This window comes from Lithobates pipiens, unplaced genomic scaffold, assembly GCF_037356315.1.
Source record: "Lithobates pipiens isolate NorthernLeopardFrog02 unplaced genomic scaffold, aLitPip1_a1.2 Scaffold_16, whole genome shotgun sequence".
Taxonomy (NCBI): domain Eukaryota; kingdom Metazoa; phylum Chordata; class Amphibia; order Anura; family Ranidae; genus Lithobates; species Lithobates pipiens.
Window position 1 is genome coordinate 83,957,276 of NW_027507748.1, and position 27,296 is coordinate 83,984,571.

Sequence of the window (27,296 nt, forward strand, 5' to 3'; positions counted from 1 at the left end):
TCCCGGGCCTCTTTAGGCCTAATGGTGACCTCCAGAGTTAGGGAGAGCTAACATCCTTCTGTGTAGAGAGGGTTACAAGGCACGATGGGTGTAATGCAAGATGAACAGATGGGCACCAGACACTTTTTGAATGCAAAGAGATTTATTGTCTCTTAAACAGAACTGTGGGAGAGAAGGTTAGGGCCAGGACACCCTTAGGTAGATGCAAAGATAATTGGCAGACTCCGAAACTTCTATAGGCAGGCAGCTATACAGGTAAAGGCCTCCAGCCAGACACCACTTCTGTATAGGTAGGTCCGCTGTCACTTATGACAACAATCTTGTAGCTGTTACTAACAGTAATTCAATTCAACTATTTGCAGCACGAACAGCTCTTAGTTTCTCCACCATCACTCACTGTGGGTCTTCACTCAACGAGCTCCCAGTCTCTCACTAGACTTCAGATCTGCTAGCCACTGGATCTCCTGAGCTCTTTCAGTGTCAGCACTCAGTATCTTCCTTAATCGTCACCCCGCTACCCTGCTGGGTCCTTGTCTTGGCACTCACAGATACTCTTCAAGCTTAGACCCCGCTGACATGTTAGGTCCCTGGCTTGGCACTCACTAATGCTCCACAAGTGTCACCTCTGCTGTCCTGCTAGGTCCCTGACTTGGCACTTGCTGAAGTTTTCCCACTTCTTCACCGTGCCCGGTTGGCAAGAAGTCTGCTCTGGTTCAGGCCTTGGCTCAATCACTGTGATCTCCGGTAGCAAAGAAGATGGTCATTTAGTGGTGACAGCTTCCCCTCTACCTCGGACCACAACTGTTTCCCAAGCCGGGGGAACCATTACTTCTGGTTGGACTACAAGCCCATAGTGGCAACCCTACATTGCTTTTCCTTATGTCGCCAGGATAGGCCTCAGGTTTCTGGCCTAGTAGCCCGGGGCAGTACGACACACATCCACCCAGACAGCCGTCCAGATGGCACAAAACCCCCGATCACTTGACTCCACCCAAATAAATATGCTCTCCCAGTAGGCCAAGGGACCGAAGAAAATCCCTGAGACACCTCATTCATTCCTAATCGGTCCTTGCTATGCCCTTGTCTTATCTAATGTCACCAGCTACAATGCCACCTAGTGACAGAAGAGAGAAGTGTAGAAATTCCAGAATTAGGGGGAAATCAATTGATCTCCTAATAATTGGCTAAGGCAACTATCACCTGGCAACTAAATTTGATAGCAGCCCTGCCTAAACATCAAGGTGCTACACATATATTATGTGGGTGATTATGTCACTCTTCATTAGTCACTTTAACCCTTCTTGTTCCTATTGAGTCCCTCTCTCTCTACCTCAATCATCAATATGTCATGGCTGATCACTCAACAGCAATAGAGTTTCATTCATTTTGAAAAGCCCACCAGCAATTTATGTATAACAGAAGCTAAATTTCAATGATTCTGCTATTCGTACTAATTGTTATGTAATAATTATTTCTGGAGTTCCATTTGTAGTTGCATCCCTAGAACACAGTTATTGGCGAATTATGTTGTTTTATTTGTTTTGTCTCTGAATGATTCTGTTGCTGGGTATAGTCTCTAATGTTCACTCTGAAAGCTTGTCTCATTTAATAATGGGCTCTGAGTCCCATGGATTACTGCAGGGATTTTGTCTTGCTGTAATCTCTAGAAAGAAATCTACAAACAGCTGGGAGGACACGACAGATCAGCATTCTTCCATTGGAACACATCACAATTCAACTTTAAAGAACGGCGTTTAACCTACATTTCAAAATGAACCTGTTCTGCTTCTCGCTGGTAAGTGGCACAATTATTTATATGCTTTCAAAAGACAAAAGACAAAAAAAAAACTCAACTCCTAGATACAAAAAGTATATATTTGGTATGGTATAATATTGATGAATTGCTACTTGTAAGAGCCCTGCATTTATTTTTTTGGAATCACATACCGTTGTACCTATTTACCAAGTTATCCTAACTGTCCATAGTAAAAGCAAAGACGGTGCTGGCAGTGCAATTGTTTCTGGGCCCCAGGAGCAAAGCATTATAGCTATCTTGTTTTATTGTCTTACATTTTGTACACAATAAATCATTGTTTATGTTTTTCTTCTCTTAACTGTTGATCGAGCCTTTAATAGGCTGATAAACACTACAGGGGTGTGCAAGACAGTCAAGTATTTTTATATGTAAAGTGACCGGATCCGTGTCAAATTATGCATGGAATTTTTGTTTATAGGAAACCTATCAGGACAGAAATGTGTAATTCTACTAGAGATCTCTCTAAATGTGCCAGCTGCCTGCCTGTCCATTCCAGTCCTTTAGCAAAATTAGGAGTTTTTATTTACCAGAAATTTTGGTGAAATTTTTGCTAAATGTTTTGGAGTTCATAGTTTTTGTACCAAAAGGGTCCCTCATTAACCACTTCAATACCAGACACCTTCCTGCCCAAGCCAATTTTCAGCTTTCAGCGCTGTAGCAATTTGAATGACAATTGTGCGGTCATACAACATTGTACTCAAACACATTTTTTTTTTCATTTTGTTCCCACAAATAGAGCTTTCTTTTGGTGGTATTTGATCACTTCTGTGATTTTTGCAACAAAAAAAAAACAAAAATTTTGAAAAAAAACAAGTTTTTCTTTGTTTCTGTTAAATGTTTTTGTAAATAAGTACGTTTTCTTCTTCAATGACTGGCACTGATATGGCTGCATTGACGGGCACTGATAAGGCGGCACTGATAGGCACCGATGAGATGGAACCAATGAGGTGGCACTGACAGGCACTGATGATGGGCACTGATAGGTGGCACTGATGGGCACTGATAGGTGGCACTGATATGCAGCACTGATGGGCACTCATAGGCGGCACTGATGGGCACTCATAGGCGGCACTGATGGGTACTTATGGGTGGCACTGATGGGTACTTATGGGTGGCACTGATAGGTGGCACGGATGGGCACTGATAGGTGGGCACTGATGGGTATGGATGGGCACTGATAGGTGGCACTGATGACACGGTGGGTGGCATTGCTGGGTATCACTGATTTTATTTTGTACATGATGGTGCCAGTCAGTGCCCATATGTGGGCACTGATTGGCACAGATTGGACACATTGGGCACATGTGGATGGCCATGGGTCCACATCCACATGTTGCCCACATCCCTGGTGGCCCTGGGGGCTTCCCTGGTGGTCCAGTGTGGGCCCCGAGTGGAGACTGCGCTGATAAACAATCAGCACAGACCCCCCCGTCAGGAGAGCCGCCGATCGGACGTGAGTGAGTGAAAGCCAATCAGCGGCTTTTACTGTTTACATCGTGATCAGCCGTGATTGGACACAGCTTTTCAGGTGGTAAAGAGCCTCCGCCAGAGGCTCTTTACCGAGATCAGTGTATCGGTGTGTCAGATTGACACCCCACTCCAGCGATCGCCGAGATGCGTGCCCCCACGGGTGCGCGGCGGCATGTTATCCTGAAGGACGTCATATGACGCCCAGTCAGGATAACAGAACCACTTCCCGGACGTCAATCTGCTTTTGACCGGACGGGAAGTGGTTAATATATATATATATATATATATATATATATATATATATATATATATGTGTGTGTGTGTGTGTGTGTCTGTGAGTATATATATATATATATATATATATATATATATATATATATATATGTTTATAAAAAAAGTTTAACTACATGCCGACCAGTGCATAATGATGTACGTCGCCAAAATGCCACGGCTGGGCAAATGGGCATACCTGTACATCCCCTTTAAATTGTGGCATTGTGGGTGCGCGTGCGTCCGCCTACTCTGTGACCATGCCTATTGGTCCTGCAGATTCAATGTCTGCCGGGGACCCGCGTTCATGTCACGGAGTGGCAGAACGGGGAGATGCCTAGGTAAACAAGGCATTTCCCTGTTCTGCCTAGCAACATGACAGAGATCTAATGCTCCCTGTCATTGGGAGCAGTGATCTCTGTCATGTTCTAGTGAGACAATCCCCCCCACAGTTAGAATCACCCCCTAGGAGAACAAACTTAACCCCTTGATCTCCAACTAGTGTTTAACCCCTTCCCTGCCAGTGTCATTTACACAGTAATCAGTGCATTTGCTGTATAAATGACAATGGTCCCAAAATAGTGTCAAAACTGCTTGATGTGTCCGCCATCATGTCGCAGTCACGATAAAAATCGCAGATCGCCGATTACTAATAAAAAAATGTAATAATAAAAATGCTATAAATCTATCCCCTATTTTGTAGACACTATAACTTTTGCACAGACCAATCAATGTAAGCTTATTGCAATTTTTTTTACCTAAAATGTGTAGAAGAATTCACGTAGGCCTAAACTGAGAAAGAAATGTGTTTTTATAATATATTTTTTGGGGAGATTTATTATAGCAAAAAGTAAAAAATATAGCTTTTTTTTCAAAATTGTCGCTCTTTTTTTGTTTATAGTGAAAATATAGATCAAATACCACCAAAAGACGTCAATTTTGTTTGGGTGCAACGTCACACGACCGCGCAATTGTTATTTAAAGCAACGCAGTGCCGTATCGCAAAAAGTGCTCTGGTCAGGAAGTGGTTAAACAGTGAAACAGAAGGAAAATGAAACACCCAAAGTCACAGCACACAAACCCAAATACCCCTCAAAAAAACGAACACCAAATAAATAAGGAGAAAAACATTTTTTTTTTCAACCACAGCAGCTCAATAACCAAAATTAAGAGTTTAGGCTTCACCAAAATTTTTGCCCACAGATAAATCTGTTATTTAGCAGCAATCTAGCCAAAATCACTCCTATAATCCCTAGAGGCCAGCTATGGCAGCCCCCATATTTCTTTCATGACAGGTGTAATTTAATTAATTTAATTTAAGTTATACCTCTACTATCCAGTGACGAGAAGCAAGTATAGCAGACAGTGCAGATGGAAACAACATAGACTTTGTTTTTTATTGAATGTGCTTTTTGGAACAATCAGTGTTGAGAATTTGGCAATACGGCCCAATGTCCATTTAATTCTGACTCTAAAATGAATGGTGGGTGGGAGCAGGAAGCCTTGGACACTGCTCAGTGTTTGAACTCCTCCAGATGGAATTTATCAATATTGTGTCCTGTGAATATAAGGGACAGGGGTAACACAAACATAAAGAGAACCAGAGTCTTGCTTATGCAAACATCTGAATATCTAGTCCTGTTCCCTTGACAAAGCAGTTCTGCTGGTATAATTGGTGATACTCGTCTGTCATTTTGACAGCTGGGTCCCACTCTGTGTCTCTGGAGTTACCATAGCCTCTCCAATTTATATGTATGCAAACAGTGTTTTCAGGCATCATTGATAAATATCTTCGTCACAATATAATACATATGTGTGAAATCAGGCATTCTACAGAATGCCTAAGCAATGTATGAACTGGCGAATTTCATGCATTGCCTGTAATATATATATATATATATATATATATATCGTATTTACCGGCGTATAACATATATACATATATATATATATATATATATATATATACATATATATTACAGGCATATATATATATATATATATATATATCGTATATCATATATATATATATATATCGTATTTATCGGCGTATAACACGCACCCCAAGTTTAGGAGGGAATTTTAAGGGAAATTTTAAGGGAAAAAACTTTTAGGAGGGAAGTTTAAGGAAAAAAAACTTACATTTAAATGCCCATCAATGCAGCCTTATCAGTGTCCATCTGAAGCCTTGTCAGTGTTATTTGCAGCCTTGTCCATCATTGCACCCTTTTCAGTGTCATATGCAGGTTTGTCATGCAGCCTTGTCCACTATTGTAGCCTTGTCCATCAATGCAGCCTTGTCCCCTTGTCTGTGTCATTTTTCAGCTTTGTCTGTTTTATTTTTCTCTTTTATTTTTAAAAATGGCGCCACCGAGATGTCCTGTGTATCTCGGCGGTGCTTGGTAGTTCTCAGCCGCCTTCGGCCATTCTCGTTGGTTTCGGCTGCCTTCGGCCCTTCTCGGCGGCTTTCGGCCACTCTCGGCTGTTCTCGGCGGTTTTCGGCTGCTGGGAAGGGCCGAAAGCGGACGAGAAGAGCCAAAGGTGGCTGAATGCCGCCGAGAAGGGCCGAAGGCAGCCGAAAGCCGCCGAGAAGGGGCGAAGGCGGCCAAAAGCCGCCGGGAAGCGCCGAAGGCGGCTAAAAGCCGCCCAGAGGCTCCAAAATGGCGGGGGATCGGCGTATAACACGCACCCGCGATTTTCCCCTGATTTTAAGGGGAAAAAAGTGCGTGTTATACACCGATAAATACGGTATATATATATATATATATAAAAAAATATATATAGTATATATATATGTAGCGGTACACCCGAAAGAGCTGCTTACGTTTGTTCAGTCCGTTACTCATACATTGCCTAAGCATTCTATCATAGCTCCCAACTGTCCCTGATTTTGAGAGACTGTTCCTGATTTGGAGAAATGTCCCGCTGTCCCTCTTTCCCCCTCATTTGTCCCTCATTTTGGTCTGATCCATGTAGTTGTATACAAAATGCATTTTTTATCTTTCAAAAAGTGTTTCCCAGTGCTAAACATTGCATCCAATTTCTAAAGGAATAGTAGTGGTAAAAAAAAGCCCTTCCTGGATTTAATTAACCTTTTTTTTGGTTAATTCTCCTTTAACCACTTGCTTACTGGTCACTTAAACCCCCCTCCTGCCCAGACCAATTTTCAGCTTTCAGCGCTGATGCACTTTGAATGACAATTGCGCGGCCATACAACACTGTACCCAAATTCAATTTTTATAATTTTTTCCCACAAATAGAGCTTTCTTTTGGTGGTATTTAATTACAGCTGGGAGTTTTATTTTTTGCCAAACAAACAAAAAAAGATGCAAAATAAAAAAAAATGTAAAAATCATGTTTAATAGTTTGTTATAAAATTTTGCAAACAGGTCGTTTTTCTCCTTCATTGAAGTGCGCTGATGAGGCGGCACTGGTGGGCACTAATAGGCTGCACTGGTGGGCACTGATAGGCATAGTTAAGGCGGCACTAATAGGCACAGATAAGGTGACACCGATAGGCACAGATAAGGCAGTACTGATGGGCACAGATAAGGCGGCACTGATGGGCACAGATAAGATGGCATGGATGGGTGGCACGGATGGGTGGCACTAATAGATGGGACTGATGGGCACTGATAGGTGGCACTGATAGGTGGCTCTGATAGGTGGCACTGCTGGGCACTGATGGGCACTGGTAGATGACATTGATGGGCATGGATATGTGGCACTGGGGTGCAGCACCGTTGTTGAGGCAGATTGTGGGCACTGATGGGTGGCACTGTGGGCACTGATTGGTGGCACTGTGGGCACTGATTGGTGGCACTGTGGGCACTGATGTGTGACACTGTGGGCACTGATGGGTGGCACTGATGGAGAGCACTTTTTTATTACTGAGGTGGCACTGGCAGGGGGCAGATGGGCACTGGTAAGCTGGCCATGATCGGGACTGATGTCCCGATCATGGCCGCCGGTGATTGGCTCTTTTTTTTTCCGATTACCGGCTCCGTTGTGTCACATGATCAGCTGTCATTGGCTGACAGCTGATCACATGGTAAGGGGTCGGGATCGACCCCTTGCTTCGATCCGTGATCAGGCAAGTCTCATAGACTCGCTGATCACAGAGCGCGCCGCACGCGCCCCTCAGGGGGCGCGCAGGCCGCTCGTGCACGGCACAACGTCAATAGGCAAGGCAAAGTAGGTCCACGCTGTAGCCGTCATTCGGCTATAGCATGGATCCCTAGTGGTTAAGGGGGTGTGACAGGGGGGCGTGTCCTATGACTACATACATTTGTTAGTAGGTGTCCCTCATTCCCATCTCAAAATGTTGGGAGGTATGTTCTATAGAATTTCTGATTTCACACGTTTCCTGTAACATATACACTAAGCTCTTGTACACACGGTCGGACATTTCGAAACACCAAAATCCGTTGGATTTTTTCCGACGGATTTTGTCTGAAACCGGTGTTGCATACACACGGTAGGACAAAACTGTCGGAATATCCGATCGTTCGTAACGTGATGATGTTATTTAGTTACGACGGGACTACGTTCAGGCTAGTAGCCAATAGCTTTGGTCTATGAATTTGATCTGAGCATGCGTGCCACTTTGTCCGATCGGAATTCTCTACAAACGATCGGACAAAGACCGATCAGATCATGTTGTCAGAAAATTTTTATATCCAACTCTCAAACTTTGTTGGTCGGACATTCCGATGGAAAAAGTCAGATGAAGCCCACACACGGTCGGATTATCTAACAACGCGGTCCGATCGGACATTTTCCGTCGGAATGTCCGACCGTGTATACAAGGGCTTAGGGGGTCTACTTATAACTGTTTTCACACAACTTTTACCCAGGATGTGTGAGTTCTGGGTATAAGCTGTGTGAATCTTGTCTAAAAACATGTATAAAAGGTCTCATTTGATCTGCACATGACATGAATCTGCACAGTAAAGCAACCACATACAGTAAGTAGAAAGGAAAAAGTTACTTTTTAAATAAAAAATATTCCTATTTAACCCTTTATTGAACTTATATTATCTGAAAGCAGCCCTTCTTCTCCCTAACTTTCTTCTCGTTCTTTATATATATATATATATATATATATATATATATATATATATATATATATATATATATATATATATATATATTTATTTATATATATTTATCATTCTTTTTTTTTGTAGTTTTACATTAAAAAATACACAAATAAGAAAGTCTTTCTTTGCAATTAACTTTGCCTTACTTTGTCCCATATTTTTTTTTAACTCTCACTGATCAAGCTAGTATGATGTGATTTTGTCTGTAGATTGGTTGGAAAGTAAAATATTACTTTACCATTCTAAGTAATTGTTAAATCAATAGCATCAAAGTTGGAAAGTATGAATTGCTTTGATACCCTGTTTCCCCTAAAATAAGACCTAGCGTGATTGTCGACGATGGCTGCAATATAAGCCCTACCCCCCAAATAAGCCCTAGTTAAAGTCCTTCTATGTCTTATTCTCAGGGTAGGGCTTATTTTCGGGGAAAGAGGGTGTGGCTTATTTGGGGGGTAGGGCTTATATTGCAGCCATCACCGACACTCACGCTAGGTCTTATTTTAGGGGAAACAGGGTATAAAGGTTACTTACATAAATGTGCAAGCTTACTGATTTAGGAAAAAATGTGTATGTTCCTATTTCTTAGCTTATCTAACATGATTTCAGGATGATAATAGGGCCATGGCATTCAGAGACTAGAGGTCAAGCTGCTGCTCTGACAGTTGCCTGACCTCATGCTGATAACAAACCCTGCTTAGTGTGTGTATAACAGTACCACATAACATAGGGCTCTACAGTCCCAAAGGCAGAGGCATGATGGGACTTGTAGTTCTGCAACAGCGGGGGGGGGGGGATATAGGAACCAATTGATTGGGGTATTGGACTGGATCTCTGAATAATTAAAAAATGTAAAACACGATTTACTGCATGAGTGAACATTAAATTAAATTAAAAAGGAAAAAAAATCTACGTGATGTGTCAGATGACATGCGAGTAACATTGCCAGTAACTGGACCGCAAAGATCAACAGCTTGTAGATAGGTTGTGTATTTGTGTTATGCCATTTTTATTTAAAGAAATTTGCTAAAATTTTAGTTTGATAAATATATTTGATAAAATAAATTTGATAGTTTTTTCATTTTTCTTTATCTTGCTTTTCATATGTAAAGTCGCAGCAAGCAGTTGACATATTTTGAAGTCATACTGGTACCTAATAGGATTGGTGATGATAATTATTTTATCAGTCTGGCTAGGGGAGTATGGGGACATGTCGGGCAATCCAATGGAGATCTGTAATTATAAAGAGGTACCCTCTAGCTATGGAATTATACCAACTAAAGGGACACAATCATAGATACTGTTGTAGATGCTTAGGAACTGGAAGACGGTACATGGAAACTCCTAATGGTACTGCTCTTCTTCCTCTGTTCTTCACTGACATTATTGTTAGGTGGACAAAGCCAGCTTAGCAAGTTCAATGTACATTCTATTGCATTTGGAAGATTTGTTACCATGTGAATGGTTGGATTATGTTTCATGTCCAAATGTTCTCTAATATCTATAGGAGGCATTAGGGACTGTTGGTCAGGTTTCTGAACCCAAATTCCCAAATCTATTCTTCTAGTCTAGATTTAAAAGGCCCTCCATCTGTCAATTTGTCAATCTTCTTTTATTGCAGAAGCTGCAGTAGAAGGGTTTAGGCTTCTATGCTGCAACAAGAAAAGAAAGTCTTCACAGCTAGGGGACAGAGCTGACAACTCTGTAAAACAAATGTCTAGGCAATTGAACAACAGATGATCTTTCTTTGGAAATGTTATTGGGCATTGTAATTGCTGTTCTTTTCCCCCTTGCATCAGTGGGCCCATAAGAGTAAGGATCATACTACTACCATGTGTGTTGTTTCTGTACCCAAAGCCTCACAAGCTCTTCTCTATTTAGAGCCTTTAGGTGGACTGGGTAAACATGTAGGTAGGGTTCAGTTTACCCTCCCCTCTGTAGGTGGTGCTGTGTTGCTGTCCGCTGTACAGAGGGAATGGAGGCTGATACAATTTTGTTCCTCTAAAGACTCTGTAGATGTCACCAGGGGAGCAGTGGTCTGATTGGACACTGGACACTGGAGCACCTTAGTGGCCATCTTTGGTGAGGGCAATGCTAAAAAATAGCACTTTTACACTGCAGTTGGCACATACTAGTGAAGTGGATAGGGGAGGAACAGGATCCATGCTGGTTAGGAATAGCGAATCAAGTCCTAGGGAGCTGTGACAAGGATCTTGTCATCGGTCTGCCCTGTACCGCTTACACCGCTAGTCAGTCTAACAGCCTCCCCTCTCTAACCAGATGCTGTTCCAGTAACATAAACCTTATTAGGGTTACGCTTTAAGTGCTGGAACTATTCCTCTGTGCCAGTAACATTGCTGAGAGTTTCTGCAAGGCTTGTGTCAATGAGATGCTGATACCAAATTGCTTTGAGACTGTTAAGCACTTACTTTGCTGCTGTTTGCAATTTTCACTTCACCAATAATAACTGTTCCATTCTTCTTGGTCTCTGTGTGTCTTTCCTCCATCCTGGGTACCAACCAACTGCCCCCGCCCACAACCAGTCCAGCCAATAAAGACAAATTATAACAAAAGGGTCAATAATTGTTGATGTTTAGCTGAATGCTTGACATACCTGATATACTGCATGCACTGTTTTCAAGCACCTGTTGTTCATTAGTGTGTCTTTGGGTATTTATACCTGCTTCCACCATAGCTTGCCATGATCTTCTTAAGAATACACACTGGGGCCCATGTGCTAGTGTCTTTATCTCTCCAAAATTGGTAAAATAAGGAGTAGTTGTAATTACCAAGTGAAGTAGTAATTTATACAAATTTCCTGTTTATTGTTATTTTTCAGGAAGGTTCTATGGACAACCTATACGAGCCAGTACAGAATATCCAAGAAACCTCAGAGAACTATATTTCCAGGGCATGCAGCCCTCCTTGTACTTTCGTAAAGGCTGAGTCACATGAACTATCTTTTTCAATGGTAAGCAGGACATAAACATCATGTACTTTTTTTTGTTAATCGCTGCCTAAACCTGTCAGTTCACTTAACCATGAACATGTAGCAAGATTCATAGTACGGTGTCTTTAGGGGTGATCTACTAATAGCAGCCTCTTCAATTTGCAAGGGAATTTTCCCTAGAGCTTAGTAAATGTGGTGTAGTTTTACTTAGCAAAGAATACTTAATAATTTGCAAGGAAAATAAAAAAGAGCACGATTGATGGAAGTCAGCGCTAAGCTCTGGGCCACTTCCCTTGCAAAGTGAACACCCTATTTACTTGGAGTAAATCAACGCTATTGCAAGTAAATTCAAACCCAATTCCCACCAAAATGTTTTGTTTAAGCCTAGTGATACACTAGCAATGAAATCTCTTTGTTACTTCAAGATTTATTTGCCAACAATTATTAACATGACATTGATTTCAAAGTGCTGTAAACCATTGTAATAGCTCACACCACATACAGTGAGAGCCATGATTTTCAGGGTTCTCTGCGGGCAACTTCTTCTTTGATTGGCACATCCACCATTCATATAAGCCTTGTATTTTTTTTCAATGTATGCAAAGCATTCTCTGGTTGGACGAAGATGTCACCATCCCTCCTCCCCACCACTTCCAATCAGAGAATGCTTTGTATTCATTGAAAAAAATACAAGGCATTCTTTAAAAAACACTCACAAAAACAACAATCTTTAGCAATCTGAATCTCCTTTATACCCTATACTAAAATTATAGAGCTCTACTAAAATAAAACCTTAGATGTAAATATAGGTATGATGAATATGACTAAGCTTTCTGTTGTATGTTTATTTGTCAGATACTACCAGAAGACTTATTTTTAAGACAGAACAGAAAACGTATGTCTAAGGATCCCTTCACATATAACGCAGAGGCTGGTGTGCGGTGCAGTTCAGTGGATTCACCACACTGTTCCCCCCTCCCGCTTTTTTTTTTAAACAAACTTTAATAAAATGTCACACAGACATTTCTTAAAGTTCAATTAGCCATGGTGCGGTGCGCAGTGGTGTGAACCAGGTACACTGGAGACAAGACCTTGCAAAGTGGTGGGACTGCACTGGAATAACTGGCCAGCGCTGTCTCACTGCATCTGGTATAAATGGATCTTTACTATTCTCTTCCAAGCAAGATCAGAAGGAAAAGGGGGTAGATGGAGAAAGGGGTTAGAGAAAGGAAACAGAAAAGGGAAAATTTAAATGGGGAAGGAACTAAAAGGATTAGAGGGGGGGGGGGAAATGATCCAAAATAATAGCAAAAACGCACCATTCAAAATGTTTACCATGTGGAATCTAAGTATTCAAAATAAAAATCTTTAAAACCTCCCTCTTGCTCAGAAAAGTCGGACAACTCCTATAGAGTTATCAATACATTCTATAATCTGAATTTCCAAGAAGCCTAAATTCATATTGAACAAAATGATAAGCCCTTATTAGGATTCTTTTATCCCTTATAAAAAGTGACCCCTAAAATAGGTCACACAATCTCAGCGTACTGCAGATGCTGATTTTTAAGAAACAGATCCTTACCAATTCATGAAGTCCAGCACTGTCTTCCACAAAGCTGACTCTTTGCAGGGTTGCCGTTCCTCCATACCTCCATCTTAGTTTTCGGAGTCAGCTGTCACTTTTTGATGACTCACAACTGGCCCCCTACCCACATAGCAAGCAATTGTGCTGCAAGTTTGAAAATGACTTGCTAAGCTATTGCTAGACTTGCCAGGCTTCACAAGTTTGTTGCACAATTGCAGCAAGTCCACATTGCATGACCCCAGATCAACTTTCTTTGCAAAACAAAGTTCTAGTTCAGTTATGTTGTGCAATAGTCATCCCACCACAGGGGAAACTGTGGCTGAATTTTCATGCTGTAGACTTGCAGAGCTCTTGTTGTAGACCCACCACTGCAACTTTGCTCTTGCTAAAGACTTGCCATGCAAATTTGCTACAAATTGGAAAAGTGTCAACTAGAACCTGTGCTTCAAGTGCTCTGCAAGTGTACAACTTGCCAGTGGAAATGTGCAGCAAGTTAATAGACCTACAATTCAACACTGCCACAAATTTGTGGCAAGTTATCCTTGTTATCTGGGTACTGCACATGCATGGGATAGAGGAGCGAAGGGAGACCTGCAGCCACCTAGAATGTGTGATGTTATTCCAGGAGGCTGCAGGCAGGGGGAAGGGAGGAGTAATAAGGAAATGGGAGCCAGTATCACCAAAAAAGAGAGCCCCTTAAAAGAAAGCTGCCATTTCCTAACAGGCTGGGGGAGAGGGAGAGAAGGACAGTATGTTTAAAGCTGTTGTTTATTTTTTTACAGTACTTACTATGAATGAAAGTGTTGTGCTGGGGGCTGCTGTGTTGGGTTGAAATCTTTGAAATCTGAAGTTCTGACTATGCCCAACTTTTCTACCTCCATGTTCTTTTTGTAGCAATACTATCAGTTCCTACCATAAAAAACACTCCATGAATGGAGGGTGGGTGGATGAAAGAAAGTTCCTCCTCTTCCATTTAGTGCTTTTCATGGTGGGAACTGTGAGTACGGCTTGTAAAAATGGAGCATAAAGACGGAAAGAGCAGGCATAGTTAGCATTTGATGAGTGCATGTCACAGTTGCAGCTTTTTTTTTTTACAATAAAATCTGAAGTCCTCTGCCCACTGAATACCCCACGCAGCAGTGATCTTCGAGTGCTATGGGGGTATCCAGGGGCAGAGAACTTCAGATTTCAACCTAACATAGCAGTCACCAGCACATAGGATACTCTTCATTCCAAGGAAGTATCATCCTTGGTGTGTTTTTTGGTTTTCATTTTCACTAAACTTCAGTTTTAACAGTTATTATTCAACAGAACAAGGTACATGTTAAGATGTCCAAAGTTAGTGAAGTGCCTGTAGTGTCTGACTTTGTGTCTGAGAAACTCACTTTCTTGTAGATATCAATGCAGGTGGAACTGTTCCTCAGAATAAAACTTTTTCAATTATTTTGACTCCTCTTCTTTTGGGGTTGGAATTCCTTCTATTTCTAAAAGTAAGCCCCAGATGTTTCAAAGTCCTCTTTGTCGTGTACTGTAGAAACTCAGGCCTTTTAATTTGTGTAATATAATTCTTCAATCTATTTAATGTTTCATTTGGTTCCAGATCCAATGATGTAAAAGTTGGTGATCCTTTAAATCTTTTACATTTTTTCTGTGTTCAAAAAATATAATTGTTTTATGGAAAACACTGTGATATTGAACAATCATATCCATACAATTATGGCCAGCATAACAGGGTGTCACCAGGATAGTACATGAGAAAAAACTTCCTATAAGGGACTGCCTCTCAACCCAGTCCATCCCATAAGACTGGCGCTACATTAACAGCGCAAGCTGGCGGGGACTCTTTCCATGCTGCTCCCCTTCAAAGTGCTGCCCTAGGCCTGGGCCTTGTCAGCCTATGCTAGGATACAGCGTTGGGTATGAGGTCCGACTTGTTGTCCTCCCCTCCCGCTTGGGCCGATCCAGCAACATCTTGAAAGGAGATGGCTTTTTCATAAGCTTGTTTCACCTGTAAGCATTTTCCTGAGATAAGCAGCGACAAGGGGAATGCAGCGGGATGGGGTGTTAGTCTCTGCATTTCTCATGCCCTTGCTTATCTTGGAAAAGTGCTTACAGCCAAAACAAGCCTCAGCTATGAACCAGCCGTCTCCTTCATAGCTGTTGTTGGATTGGCCATGGCAGGAGAGGAGGGGGCAGGTTGAACCTCAACTGCTAGGTTTAGAATGCACCTATCAACATGGGACAAAATTACTGCATGTATTGTTTCGCAGGGAACAGAACCACAAAAAACTAAAATGATAGTTCATTTTAAAAGAAGGGAATATTTTTTTTTTCAAAGTAAAGTGATGCTGAAAAAGTTTTTATATCCTTGCTTGCCACCAGTCTAGGCTCAGACCAGATCAGCCCTAAAGCTAAGCCATGGCTAGGAGGGGGTCCCTGGCAGCCAGTTAATGGCTCAGCCTGAGCACACCTTCTGTTTACTGACATTGGTGATGTGATCCTCCATCTGTGGCTCTACAGACCCACAGCTGGACCAATCCTGAAGAGGATCCAGGTGAGTATATGACACCTTTAAACCGCATGTTACAGAATAGGAAAGCAAGTTATGTAAAAATGCTGTAATTAAAGCAGTAGTAAACCCAAAAACAAAAATGTATTATATTGCTTTCTAAAAAAAAACTCTATGCCCTTGTACACACGGTCGGAGAATCTGTCGGAATGAGTCTTATCGGACCATGTCGTCAGATAATCCGACTGTGTGTGGTATGCATCGGACTGATTCCGTCCGAATCTCCGTCCGACCCAATTTTCTAACATGTTGGAAATATTTCCCGACCAACTGGGCCGGACGGACCTAATCCGATCATGTGTAGAGCATTTTCATCGGACCAAGTGCCACGCATGCTCAGATCAAATTCCTACATCAAAGCTATTGGCTACTAGCCTGAATGTAGTCCAATTCGTAACGAAATTACGTCATCACGTTCTGAAAGATCAGATTTTTCGCCAACTTGGCCCAACCGTGTGTATGCAACAGTTTCGGACACAATCCATCGGACTAAATCCGACGGGCAAAATCCAACGGATTTGGTTGGCAAAATCTCCGACCGTGTGTACGTGGGCTTAGATATGGTAGGCGCCATGGTTTTCTTCTTTTTTTTTTTCTTTCCTTTTTTTTACTTGTTGATCTGGCCAAAAGTTTGTCTTGTTTCAGTTTTGCCCCTCCATACAGAGTGGGGATAGGCTAAGGCCGCGTACACACGGGCGGATTGTCTGCCCAACTAAGTTCGTCAGACAATCCGACAGACAGTCCGTCCAACTTTTGAATGAACGGACTTGACCACACACGACGAACAGACAGTCCGCTGAAAGCTTGCGCGATGACGTGTACAGCACGTACGACGGGACTAGAAATACGACGTCCAATACACTGCAATGCAACCTTTCACCGTGTAAATCCTTTCTGAGCATGCGCCATACTTAGTCCGTCCAACTTGCCTACTCACGAGCGGACTGTCCGCTGAAACCAAGTTTGGACGGACAAAATTACGGAAATTCCGAAAGACTTAGTCCGTCAGACTGTCCGCTGAAAAAGTCCGCTGAAGCCCACACACGAGCGGATTGTCCGCTGAAACACGTTTCAGCGGACTAAGTTGGACGGACAATCCTCTCGTGTGTACGCAGCCTAAGACAGGAAGTGAGTTATCCCAAGGTAAAAAGTCCAAAAAGATAATGCAGCCACAACATGTAATAATTTGTAAGCTGCTATGTATTACATTAATTTGGGGTTTAATACTGCTTTAAGGTAAACATTTGATTTTCATTAATGAAAATAATCTTATTAGTGTGTGTAAATGTAAAAAAAAAAATGTTTTTATGTTTTTGTTTTGCAATTTTATATGTACCTGTGGCAGGAATATTTACTCAACTGCTGCGCATAGCTACACAATGGTTGTGCCATGTGTCTCCTACTCACAATGCAAGTCTATTGAATCTCAGACCGGCTAAAAACATATCTTAAATCCTCTTACTTTAACACCCTTATTACTAAGATACTATACTTTTCCAACATACAGAATTTCATAAGCTTATGAAAAGAATAAAAACTGCCTTTAGGGCAATGTCAGGAAATGTGCTAAATGTATCTTTAGTCTGAATTTTATAAAATTGCATCCAACCCAATTCAAATGCCACATACACACAAGTGGAATGTCCAACACAAAAAGTCAGATGGATGCTTTTCATCGTATATTCCGATCGTGTATATACGCTTCATCTGACTTTTTTTTCAAAAATTCTGACGGACTTAGAAATAGAACATGTTCTAAATATTTCTGACGGAACCAATTACTATCGGGAAAACCGCTCGTCTGTATGCTGTTCCGAAGGACCAAAAACGATGCATGCTCTGAAGTACGAGACAGAAGCTATTGGCTACTAGCTATTGAGCTTCCTTTTTCTAGTCCCGTCGTATGTGCTGTACGTCACCACGTTCTTGACGATCAGACTTTGGTGTGATCGTGTGTATGCAGGACAGTTTCAGCAGAATTCCGTCAGAACTCCGTTGGAAAAACCTTCAGGCCGCGTACACACGCGCGGACTGTTCGCCCAACTTTGTCCGTCCAACAGTTTCGGCAAACAGTCCGCTCAAACTTAGCATGGACGGACATGGCCACACACGACGGACGAACAGTTTGCTGAAACCGTGCGCGATGACGTGAACGGCACGTACGACGGGACGAAAAATACGACGTCCTATACACTGCATTATAGCTTTCGGCGTGAAAATCCTTTCTGAGCATGCGCGCAACTTTGTTTGACGAACAAGCCTACACACGAGTGGACTGTTCGCTCAAACAAGGTTTCAGCGGACAGTTTTTCGGAAATTCCGAAAAACCTTGTCCGTCCAACTGTCCGCTGAAACTGTCCGCTGAAAGCCCACACACGAGCGGACTGTCCACCCAAACACTGTTCAGCGGACAAAGTTGGGCGAACAGTCCGCCCGTGTGTACGCGGCCTCAGAGTTTATTCCCGATGGGAAAACCGGTCGTGTGTACAGGGCATTAAGGGTTTTAATAGTGCTGCAGAGTTGAACATGATTCTGTGCAGTACATTAGAGTAAAGGCTGCAGACTGTGTTGTAATGGGGAACTCTGATGTAAGAGGTTTCTGGTCCCCAGAGCACAGGAATCTAGAGAGCTCCTCCTTATCAGAGTATGCAGGATTCCCCCTTACAATGCAAGGGGAACTCTCCAGACCCTGATGTAAAAGGAAACTCTGAAGTAAAGTGAAACGCTACAGCTCATGATGTAAGGGGGAATTGCTGCAGACTGGTAAAGGGGAACACTGTTGTAAAGTGGTCTGTGGTCACCAGAGCCCCCCCCTTACATTAGGCCTTGCAGAGTTCCCCCTTACATCATGGTCAGCAGCATTCCCCTTTACTTCAGAGCTCCCTTTTACATCAGAGTTCCCCTTACATCACAGCCTGCAGCATTCCCATTTACTTCAGAGTTTCCATTTACACCAGGGTCCACAGAGTTCCCCCTTGCAATATAAGGATGAATCCTGCTGACTCTGATGTAAAGAGGAACTATGATGTGGGGGGCCACCCACAGATGGTATGGCCTGGCTACAGCTGCCAAATTGTCCATTGCTCTGGTGCAGGGCAGGCATTGAGGTACCAAGTCCCTCAGACACAGGCCTTCCCTTTGATCCATCATTCTCTTCTCCTCCTGGTGCTCCCACTCCCCCTCCCTCTTCTTGCATTCTACAATTTTTGGAAAAGGCGCCATGCGCCTGCCCCAAGAGCTATTTGGCTGGCTTCGGAACAGCACATGTGCAGCCATCTTTTTAATAGGCAGCCGTTGCAATTCCCAGACATTTACAGACAGTTTTACAAACTGTCCATAAATTTACTGGCCATTGGCAATCCTGGTTTGGTGCTGGGAGAAAATGCAAAGTGTTCCCTAAATGGCTCCCATACCAAGCAAATGACCTCCTGTCTTCACAATGCAGTAGGACAGCCGCTCGTCACGGACCCAGAAGATAGAGGAGATCACTGTAGTAACAGTGCCTACTATAGTAATTTACAGCTTTCACAAGGATCCCACAGGTATGGAACATACTTACTTACATTGGTCCAAGCTGGATCAATCTAACTGTGTAAGAATTGCCATATCTGCAATGCAGCTTTAAATGTTAAAATAATCATGTTTAATCCACCGAATAATTAGTGAATCTGAATAATGAGAGGAAAGTTTAGAGTATCCATGTAAGGTACCCAAATCATGTCAAATTCACTTCTGAGATCATCACTGAGCCTGTATAGACGTCTTGTTCATGCTGCCTGCACTAATACGTTTTTGGCCTTGACCTTTGCCAACAAGTACTGTTAGCCCTTGTACACACGTTCGGACATTCCGACAACCAAATCCGTCGGATTTTGTCCGACGGATTTTGTCCGAAACTGTTACATACACACGGTGGGACAAAGTTGTCCGAAAATCCGATCGTTCAGAACGTGATGACGTTATTTCGTTACGACGGGACTACGTTCAGGCTAGTAGCCAATAGCTTTGGTGTAGGAATTTGATCTGAGCATGCGTGGCACTTTGTCCGATCGGAATTCTCTACACATGATTGGACAAAGTCCGTTCGGATCATATTGTTGGAAAATTTTACCGACAAGTTGGAAAACTTGGTCCGTCTGATACTCCGATGGAAACAGTCCGATGAAGACCACACATAGTCGGATTATCCGACAAAACGGTCAGATCGGACACATTCAATCGGAATCTCCGACCGTGTGTGCAAGGGCTAAAGGATAGGGACTGGGCCTTACTATTGAGCCACAGTCCATGGCCTGAACATAGACAAGCTCACAATTAATTTCTATTTTCTGCATCTGCAGCAGCTAACCCAGCTCAAATTAAAATGATTTCCTCAGAAGTATATTCCCCATAGCCTTGAAACGATATTATGTTTTGAAGAGTTAGTGCCTGTCTCTGTATTATTACTTCTGGGATACAGAAGTAAGCACTGACAATTTGATGTGGTTTCCACTGTTTCACTTCCAAAATGACTAGAGATGAATTATTTTTTTATCTTCATGAGTTTCTAATAACCACTTAGAGGCTAATGCAGCTTTGTGAAGGTTACAGCTGGATTTCAAAAGCAATACAGCCATGCATTCATTAAAGTACAAATAAAGGTTTTTGTATGACAATCTAAAGAAATACCAAATACAAATACTATGTGACGCACATGCCTCATAATATAAGCATCCTCCATTTGTGCCTCATGTGCCCCCCTCCCAGACACTGCAGCTCAGAGTCGGAGGGATGCCAATCCAGAAATCAGTGGGTAGGACTGGGTGTGGCCAGGTGCTGATTGAAAAGCTACAGATTTATGAATCAGCAGTGATAATCCTAATAATTAACCCCCCTGCATCACCTTCCCATCCCACTGTAGTGCAAGTGGCAACTCTGCTCTAAACTCGGGAGCAGTGCAGCATCATTGCCATACCATCAGAGGAAGCTGAATTAAGTGGACCTCGCAAACAGCCTCAATGAGTATTTGTAGGACAGAACAGGGTGTGTGTATTACGCACTCCTGAACCCAGCAATCTGTGTATTATGCTGTCCTGAACCAAGCACTCTGTGTATTACGCTGTCCTGAAACCAGCACTCTGTGTATTATTCTCTCCTGAATCCAGCACTCTATGTAATATGCTCTCCTGAATCCAGCACTCTATGTAATACGCTCTCCTGAACCCAGTGCTCTGTGTATTGGGCTGTCCTGAACCAAGCGCTCTGTGTATTATGGTCTCCTGAATCCAGAACTCTGTGTATTATGTTGTCCTGAACCCAGCCTTATGTGTGCTATGCTGTCCTGAACCCAGCATTCGGTGTATTATGCTGTCCTGAACCCAGCGCTCTGTGTATTATGCGCTCCTGAACCCAGTGCTCTGTGCATTACGCTCTCCTGAACTCAGAACCCTGTGTATTACACTCTCCTGAGCCCAGCGCTCTGTGTATTACGCCCTCCTGAACCCTGTGTTATGCATTGCTGGTTTTATTAAACAATGTCCCTTTAAGACCCTCCCACTGTACAATTTGGTCACACCCACCCTATGACGTGGTGTGCTCCCCTACAGAAAGGGGGGGTTCCTTCAACTATTCTCTGAGAGGAAAAGCCCTGGACCCAGTTGCCCAAAAAGAACAGGCCGCGCACGGAAAGCAATGGGCTTTCCCTGGCCTGACCGGTCCTGCATTCTGCATGTGCAAACACGCTGGGTGGTGGGATTAATAGCGGGCACCGCGGGCAGCCATAATGGAAGCCAGGTATTCAGCTTCTTTAGTGTTGTGTTAGGTCTGCAAAGCTGTGCCCTTCAACCTCACCTCAGTCCCACTCATGCCGATGCAGAGCTCTTATGGAAGCATGGGACTTACAAAGCATTAGGCCTGTCCCGCTGCACCCTTCTAACTTAGGGAGCACGCCGATGCACAGCCTTTAAGGCACTTCAAAATCTTTAGCATCAGGCCCATAATGCTCTTAATCCGGCACCCTGGTTGTCTAAGAGAAAACAGAAAATTGCAGATACACTTACAGTATAATGTGTACTGATAGCATACCTACCATTCGTCCCTGATTCGCCGGGACCATCAGGGTTGAGTCCCTGATCGCCATGGCCTACATGGGGTGTCTAGGTTGCTACATGCCACGGGCAACACTGTGAATGGCAGCCGCCAGCCAGCATCTCTCCTCGCTGGTCCATCTGCCTCTGTCACACACGCATGCACAGTGCAGAGTGGAGCGCACTGAACCCGACCCCTCCTCTTCCTGCTGCAATGTTTTGATTTCCTGTGCAGAGGAGGAGACAGAGAGCATGCACTCCACTCTGGAAAAACGGCAATCTGTCACTGTGCAAGTGACGCTTGCAGAGGAAGGGCCTGTTGTCCATGACGGAAAGCTCCGCCCACTAATTGCTGGATCGCTGGAGAATTAGCCTGCTGCCAGCCTGAAGATACTTAATGAGGGTCCATTAGGGAGGGTAAAGGGAGAGTAAAGGGGGATAGAATGGGGGATTGTGCTAGGAGGGGATGGGGGGATTTTGGTTTTGTACCCTGCCCTACTGACCCCAGGTCCTCTGTCCTGACCCCTGTACCCTGCCCTACTGAGCCCAGGTCCCTGTACCAGTGGCGGCTGGTGCTCAAAGTTTTGGGTGGCACAAACAAACTGAAAAATACTGAATCCCCCCTCCCATCAATTGTAGCCTCACTGTGTCCATCAAATGCAGCCATTGTGCCCATCAAATGCAGCCACTGTGCCCATCAAATGCAGCCACTGTGCCCATTAAATACAGCCACTGTGCCCATCAATTGCAGCCATTGTGCCCATCAAAGGCAGCCACTGTGCCCATCATCTGCAGCCATTGTGCCCATCATATGCAGCCACATGTGTCCATCATATACAGCCACTTGTGCCCATCATATGCAGCCACTATGCACCATCATATGCAGCCACTTATGCTTGTCATATGCAACCACTTGTGCCCATCATATGCAACCACTATGTCCCCTCATATGCAACCACTATGTCCCATCATATGCAGCCACTTGTGCCCATCATATGCAGCCACTGTGCCCCATCATATGCAGCCCCTTGTGCCCATCAAAGGCAGCCACTTGTGCCCATCACATGCAGCCACTTGTGACCAGTATATGCAGTCACTTGTGCTCATCAAATGCAGCCACTTGTGCCCATCATATGCAGCCACTTGTGCCCGTCAAATACAGCCACGTGTGCCCATCATATGCAGCCACTTGTGCCAATCAAATACAGCCACTTGTGACCATCATATGCAGCCATTTGTGCCTGTCAAATGCAGCAATTTGTGCCATTCATATGCAACCACTTGTGCCCATCATATGCAGCCACTTGTGCCCAATATCTGCAGCCACTTGTGCCCATCAAATGCAGCCACTTGTGCCCATCATATGCAGCCAATTGTACCCATCATATTCTTATACCTGAAGGGTTCCACATGCACTGTCACTTTAAGGCTGGCTCCACCCAGGAGTGATGGCAAGGGTCAAGGGGTATAGTAGCCAACTTAGAGCACATGTAAGGAAGCATAATAAGATGTACCTGTTCTGAGATACATGTTGGAGAGTCTTGTGTCTCTCACAACTCAGAGGATATAACACATATGCAGCCATGTGTGCCCATCATATGCAGCCACTTGTGCCCAGTATATGCAGGCACTTGTGCCCATCAAATGCAGCCAATTGTGCCCATCATATGCAGCCACTTTTGCCATCATATGCTGCCATTTGTGCCCATCATATGCAGCCACTTGTGCCCATCATATGCAGCCATTTGTGCCCATCAAATGCAGCCACTTGTGCTAAGTATATGCAGTCACTTGTGCCCATCAAATGCAGCCACTTGTGCCCATCAAATGCAGCCACTTGTGCCCATCATATGCAGCCATTTGTGCCCATCAGATGCAGCCACTTGTGCCCATCATATGCACCCACTTGTGCCCATCAAATGCAGCCACGTGTGCCCAGAAAATGCAGCCACGTGTGCCCATCAAATGCAGCCACTTATGCCCATCATATGCAGCCACTTGTGCCCCTCATATGCAGTTATTTCTGCCCATCAAATGCAGCCACGTGTGCCCAGTTTAGACAGCCACTTGTGCCCATCAAATGCAGCCAATTATGTCCATCATATGTAGCCATTTGTGCCCATCAAATGCAGCCACTTGTGCCCATCATATGCACCCACTTGTGCCAATCAAATGCAGCCACTTGTGCCCATCATATGCAGTTATTTTTGCCCATCAAATGCAGCCACTTGTGCTCAGTTTATACAGCCACTTGTGCCCATTAAATGCAGCCACTTATGCCCATTATATGCAGCCACTTGTGGCAATCAAATTCAGCCACTTGTGCCCATCATATGCAGCCATTTGTGCCCATCAAATGCAGCCACTTGAGCCCATCATATGCAGCCACTTGTGCCCATCAAATGCAGCCACTTGTGCCCAGTATATACAGCCACTTGTGCCCATCATATGCAGCCACTTGTGCCCATCAAATGCAGCCACTTGTGCCCACCATATGCAGCCACGTGTGCCAATCAAACGCAGCCACTTGTGTTCATCATATGCAGCCATTTGTGCCCATCAGATGCACCCACTTGTGCCCATCAAATGCAGCCATGTGTGCCCATCAAAGGCAGCCACTTGTGCCCATCATATGCAGCCACTTGTGCTCCTCATATGCAGTTATTTCTGCCCATCAAATGCAGCCAGGTGTGCCCAGTTTAGACAGCCACTTGTGCCCATCAAATGCAGCCAATTGTGTCCATCATATGTAGCCATTTGTGCCCATCAAATGCAGACATTTGTGCCCATCATATGCACCCACTTGTGCCCATCAAATGCAGCCACTTGTGCCCATCAAATGCAGCCACTTGTGCTCAGTTTATACAGCCACTTGTGCCCATTAAATGCAGCCACTTGTGCCCATTATATGCAGCCACTTGTGCCAATCAAATTCAGCCACTTGTGCCCATTATATGCAGCCATTTGTGCCCATCAAATGCAGCCACTTGAGCCCATCATATGCAGCCACTTGTGCCCATCAAATGCAGCCACTTGTGCCCAGTATATACAGCCACCTGTGCCCATCATATGCAGCCATTTGTGCCCATCAAATGCAGCCACTTGTGAACAGTATATGTAGCCACGTGTGTCCATCAAATGCAGCCACTTGTGCCCAGTATATGCAGCCATTTGTGCCCATCAAATGCAGCCAAGTGCGTCCCCCGGCACGGCTGTCACTTCGCTAACCCCCCCCCCCCGCAGCCGGTCTGGCGGCACCTACCACTCGTGCGGTGTGGCTCTGCTCCTCTTCTGGAGTGAGGGGGCTTCCTCCTCCTCTTCTGTAGGGGTGGGAAGCGGTGGCTGCAGCTCCTGTGTCTGCTCGGCTCCTCAGGCTTCCTCCACTGTGTCTCCTCTTCCGCCAAAGTGTTAGGCATCCAATAGCATCGCCTAATGCTTTGGCCAATCAGAAGACAGGTCTCACTGACCTACTGACCAGTGACCTCACTGACCTACCTGCTGATTGGCAGGGAGGAACGTAAGTGTGAAAATAGCGAACATTCCTTTCCTATGCCACACAACAGGGTGGGATCGGGACATAGTGCTCTGCGCCCCGAGCCCATCCTATTTTTAAGCCTATTAGAGCCTCTGGCTCCAATCACGTGCTTCTAAATACACACCCCGCCTATCCCCACCATAGTATTTCATGTGTCCAGCGTCCTGAAAGGGGCCAGACACATGAATAGGGAGGGTGGTGGAGGTGTCAGGGGGGGCAGCGCCTGTGCTCCACAAGGCCACCACTGCCCTGTACCCTGCCCTACTGACCCCTGGTCATCCGTTCTGGCCCCTGTCCCACTAATTCTGGTCTTCCATGCTGACCCCTATGCCCTGTCCTACTGACCCCTGGTCCTCCTTCCTGACCCCTGTATCCTGCCCTACTGAACCCCTGTCTTCTGTCCTGCTGACGCCTGTAAGCTACCCTAGTGACCCCCTATCTTCTGTCCTGATGACCCCTGTACCTTGCTCTACTGACTCTCTGTCCTCTGTCTTGACCCCTGTACCCAGCCCTACTGACCCCCTGTTTTCCATCCTACTGACTCCTTAACACTACTCTACTGACCCCCTATCCTCTGCCCTTGTGATGCCTCTCCTCTGCCCTGCTGACCACCGTACAGTGCACTGCAGACCCTTCTCTGCCATTCCTGTCCACCATACTCCTTAAGCCCCTCCCCCACTGTTAAGAGTTTGGCCACACCCACATTTTGCTGTAATGCGCTACGCTCATTCCAAAGTCCAAAAGTTGGGGGGTATGCTGACAGTACTAAAGCAAATTTTTTAGAACGGGAAGGAATAGGAATACATTTTAAAGGAAGGACATAAGTCTTACTTTATTATAACATACAAAGCCTCCTTACTGCCTGCCAAATGCTCAGATGCGTTTGGATCGCTCTTCAGAGAGCACACTAAGTGAAAATGAACCCTATTAGTATTTTTTTGAACAGAACTAAAATAAGTCCTTGTATAGAGGAACATGTGACAGTGCTTGGCCAATAAGAGCTGTCACAAAAGGAGTCCATAACCCTATGTAAGCTTCTACTTCAGCAATTTGTAGTTGGAGAAGGACTTTACTTTCACTCCCAGTGGCTGAAAGGAGCATCAAAGGAATTAAAGATAGCCCAGTATATGCCACTGGGGGTAAGACATTAAAGGCTAATTCACACCAGTAAACTATGCTGATCACATGGCCATTGGTGTGCATGGGGAGACACAGAGCCGATGTGCCATCCTCTGTAACTAAAATCTAACAGTATATGTCCAGCTTAAGTAAAAATAAGCCAGAGGGGTGCCCAAGGAGGGTTTCCTGTTAATAAATATAAAGGAAGACACCTTGTGGGGAATTCACTTAGGCATAGAAATTGATTAAATCAGGCTGCCAGATTCACTTTAAAGAGGTTGTAAAGGGTTAATTTTTTTTAAACCAAATTAACAAACATGTTATACTTACCTGCTCTGTTATTGCACAGAGTGGCCCCGAACCTTCACTTCTTGTGTCTCCCACTGGCAATCTTGGCTCCTTCTCTTCTGTCTGTCTGCTACCATAGCAAGCTGCTTGCTATGGGGGTAGACATGGGGGCCAAGCTGGGCTGTGTGAATCCATAGACACATACAGCACGCCCACCTCCCCCACTCTCTGCTAACAAGGTTTGATTGACAGCAGTGGGAGCCTATCGCTCCCACTGCTGCCTCTCTGTCCTATGAATTCAGGGAGAGAGGAGAGAGACGATACAGGTGGGCACAGCGATGGATCGAGAAAGTATGTGGATTTGAGAAAGTATTTAGGAGACAAGGGAGAGATGCTGTATACTGAGCATTTTTTTTACCTTAATGCAGAGAATGCATTAAAGTGATTGTAAAGGTCAGTTTTTTTTTTTTTTAAATAACATACATGTTATACTTATCTGCTCTGTGCAAGGGTTTTGCACAGAGCGGCCC

The 27,296-nt window shown here is 44.2% G+C and overlaps 1 protein-coding gene across 1 annotated transcript in view; it reads left to right on the forward strand.

Moving 5' to 3' along the window:
* Window positions 1–1,649: 1,649 nt before the first annotated feature.
* Window positions 1,650–27,296, forward strand: part of SAMSN1 (SAM domain, SH3 domain and nuclear localization signals 1) — a 185,762-nt gene continuing 160,115 nt past the window's right edge. Inside the window, exons 1-2 of the mRNA XM_077480065.1 lie at window positions 1,650–1,795; window positions 11,495–11,626. Of these exons, the coding sequence (XP_077336191.1) occupies window positions 1,772–1,795; window positions 11,495–11,626 (156 nt within the window). The 5' untranslated portion in view covers window positions 1,650–1,771. The remainder of the gene's footprint in view (window positions 1,796–11,494; window positions 11,627–27,296) is intronic.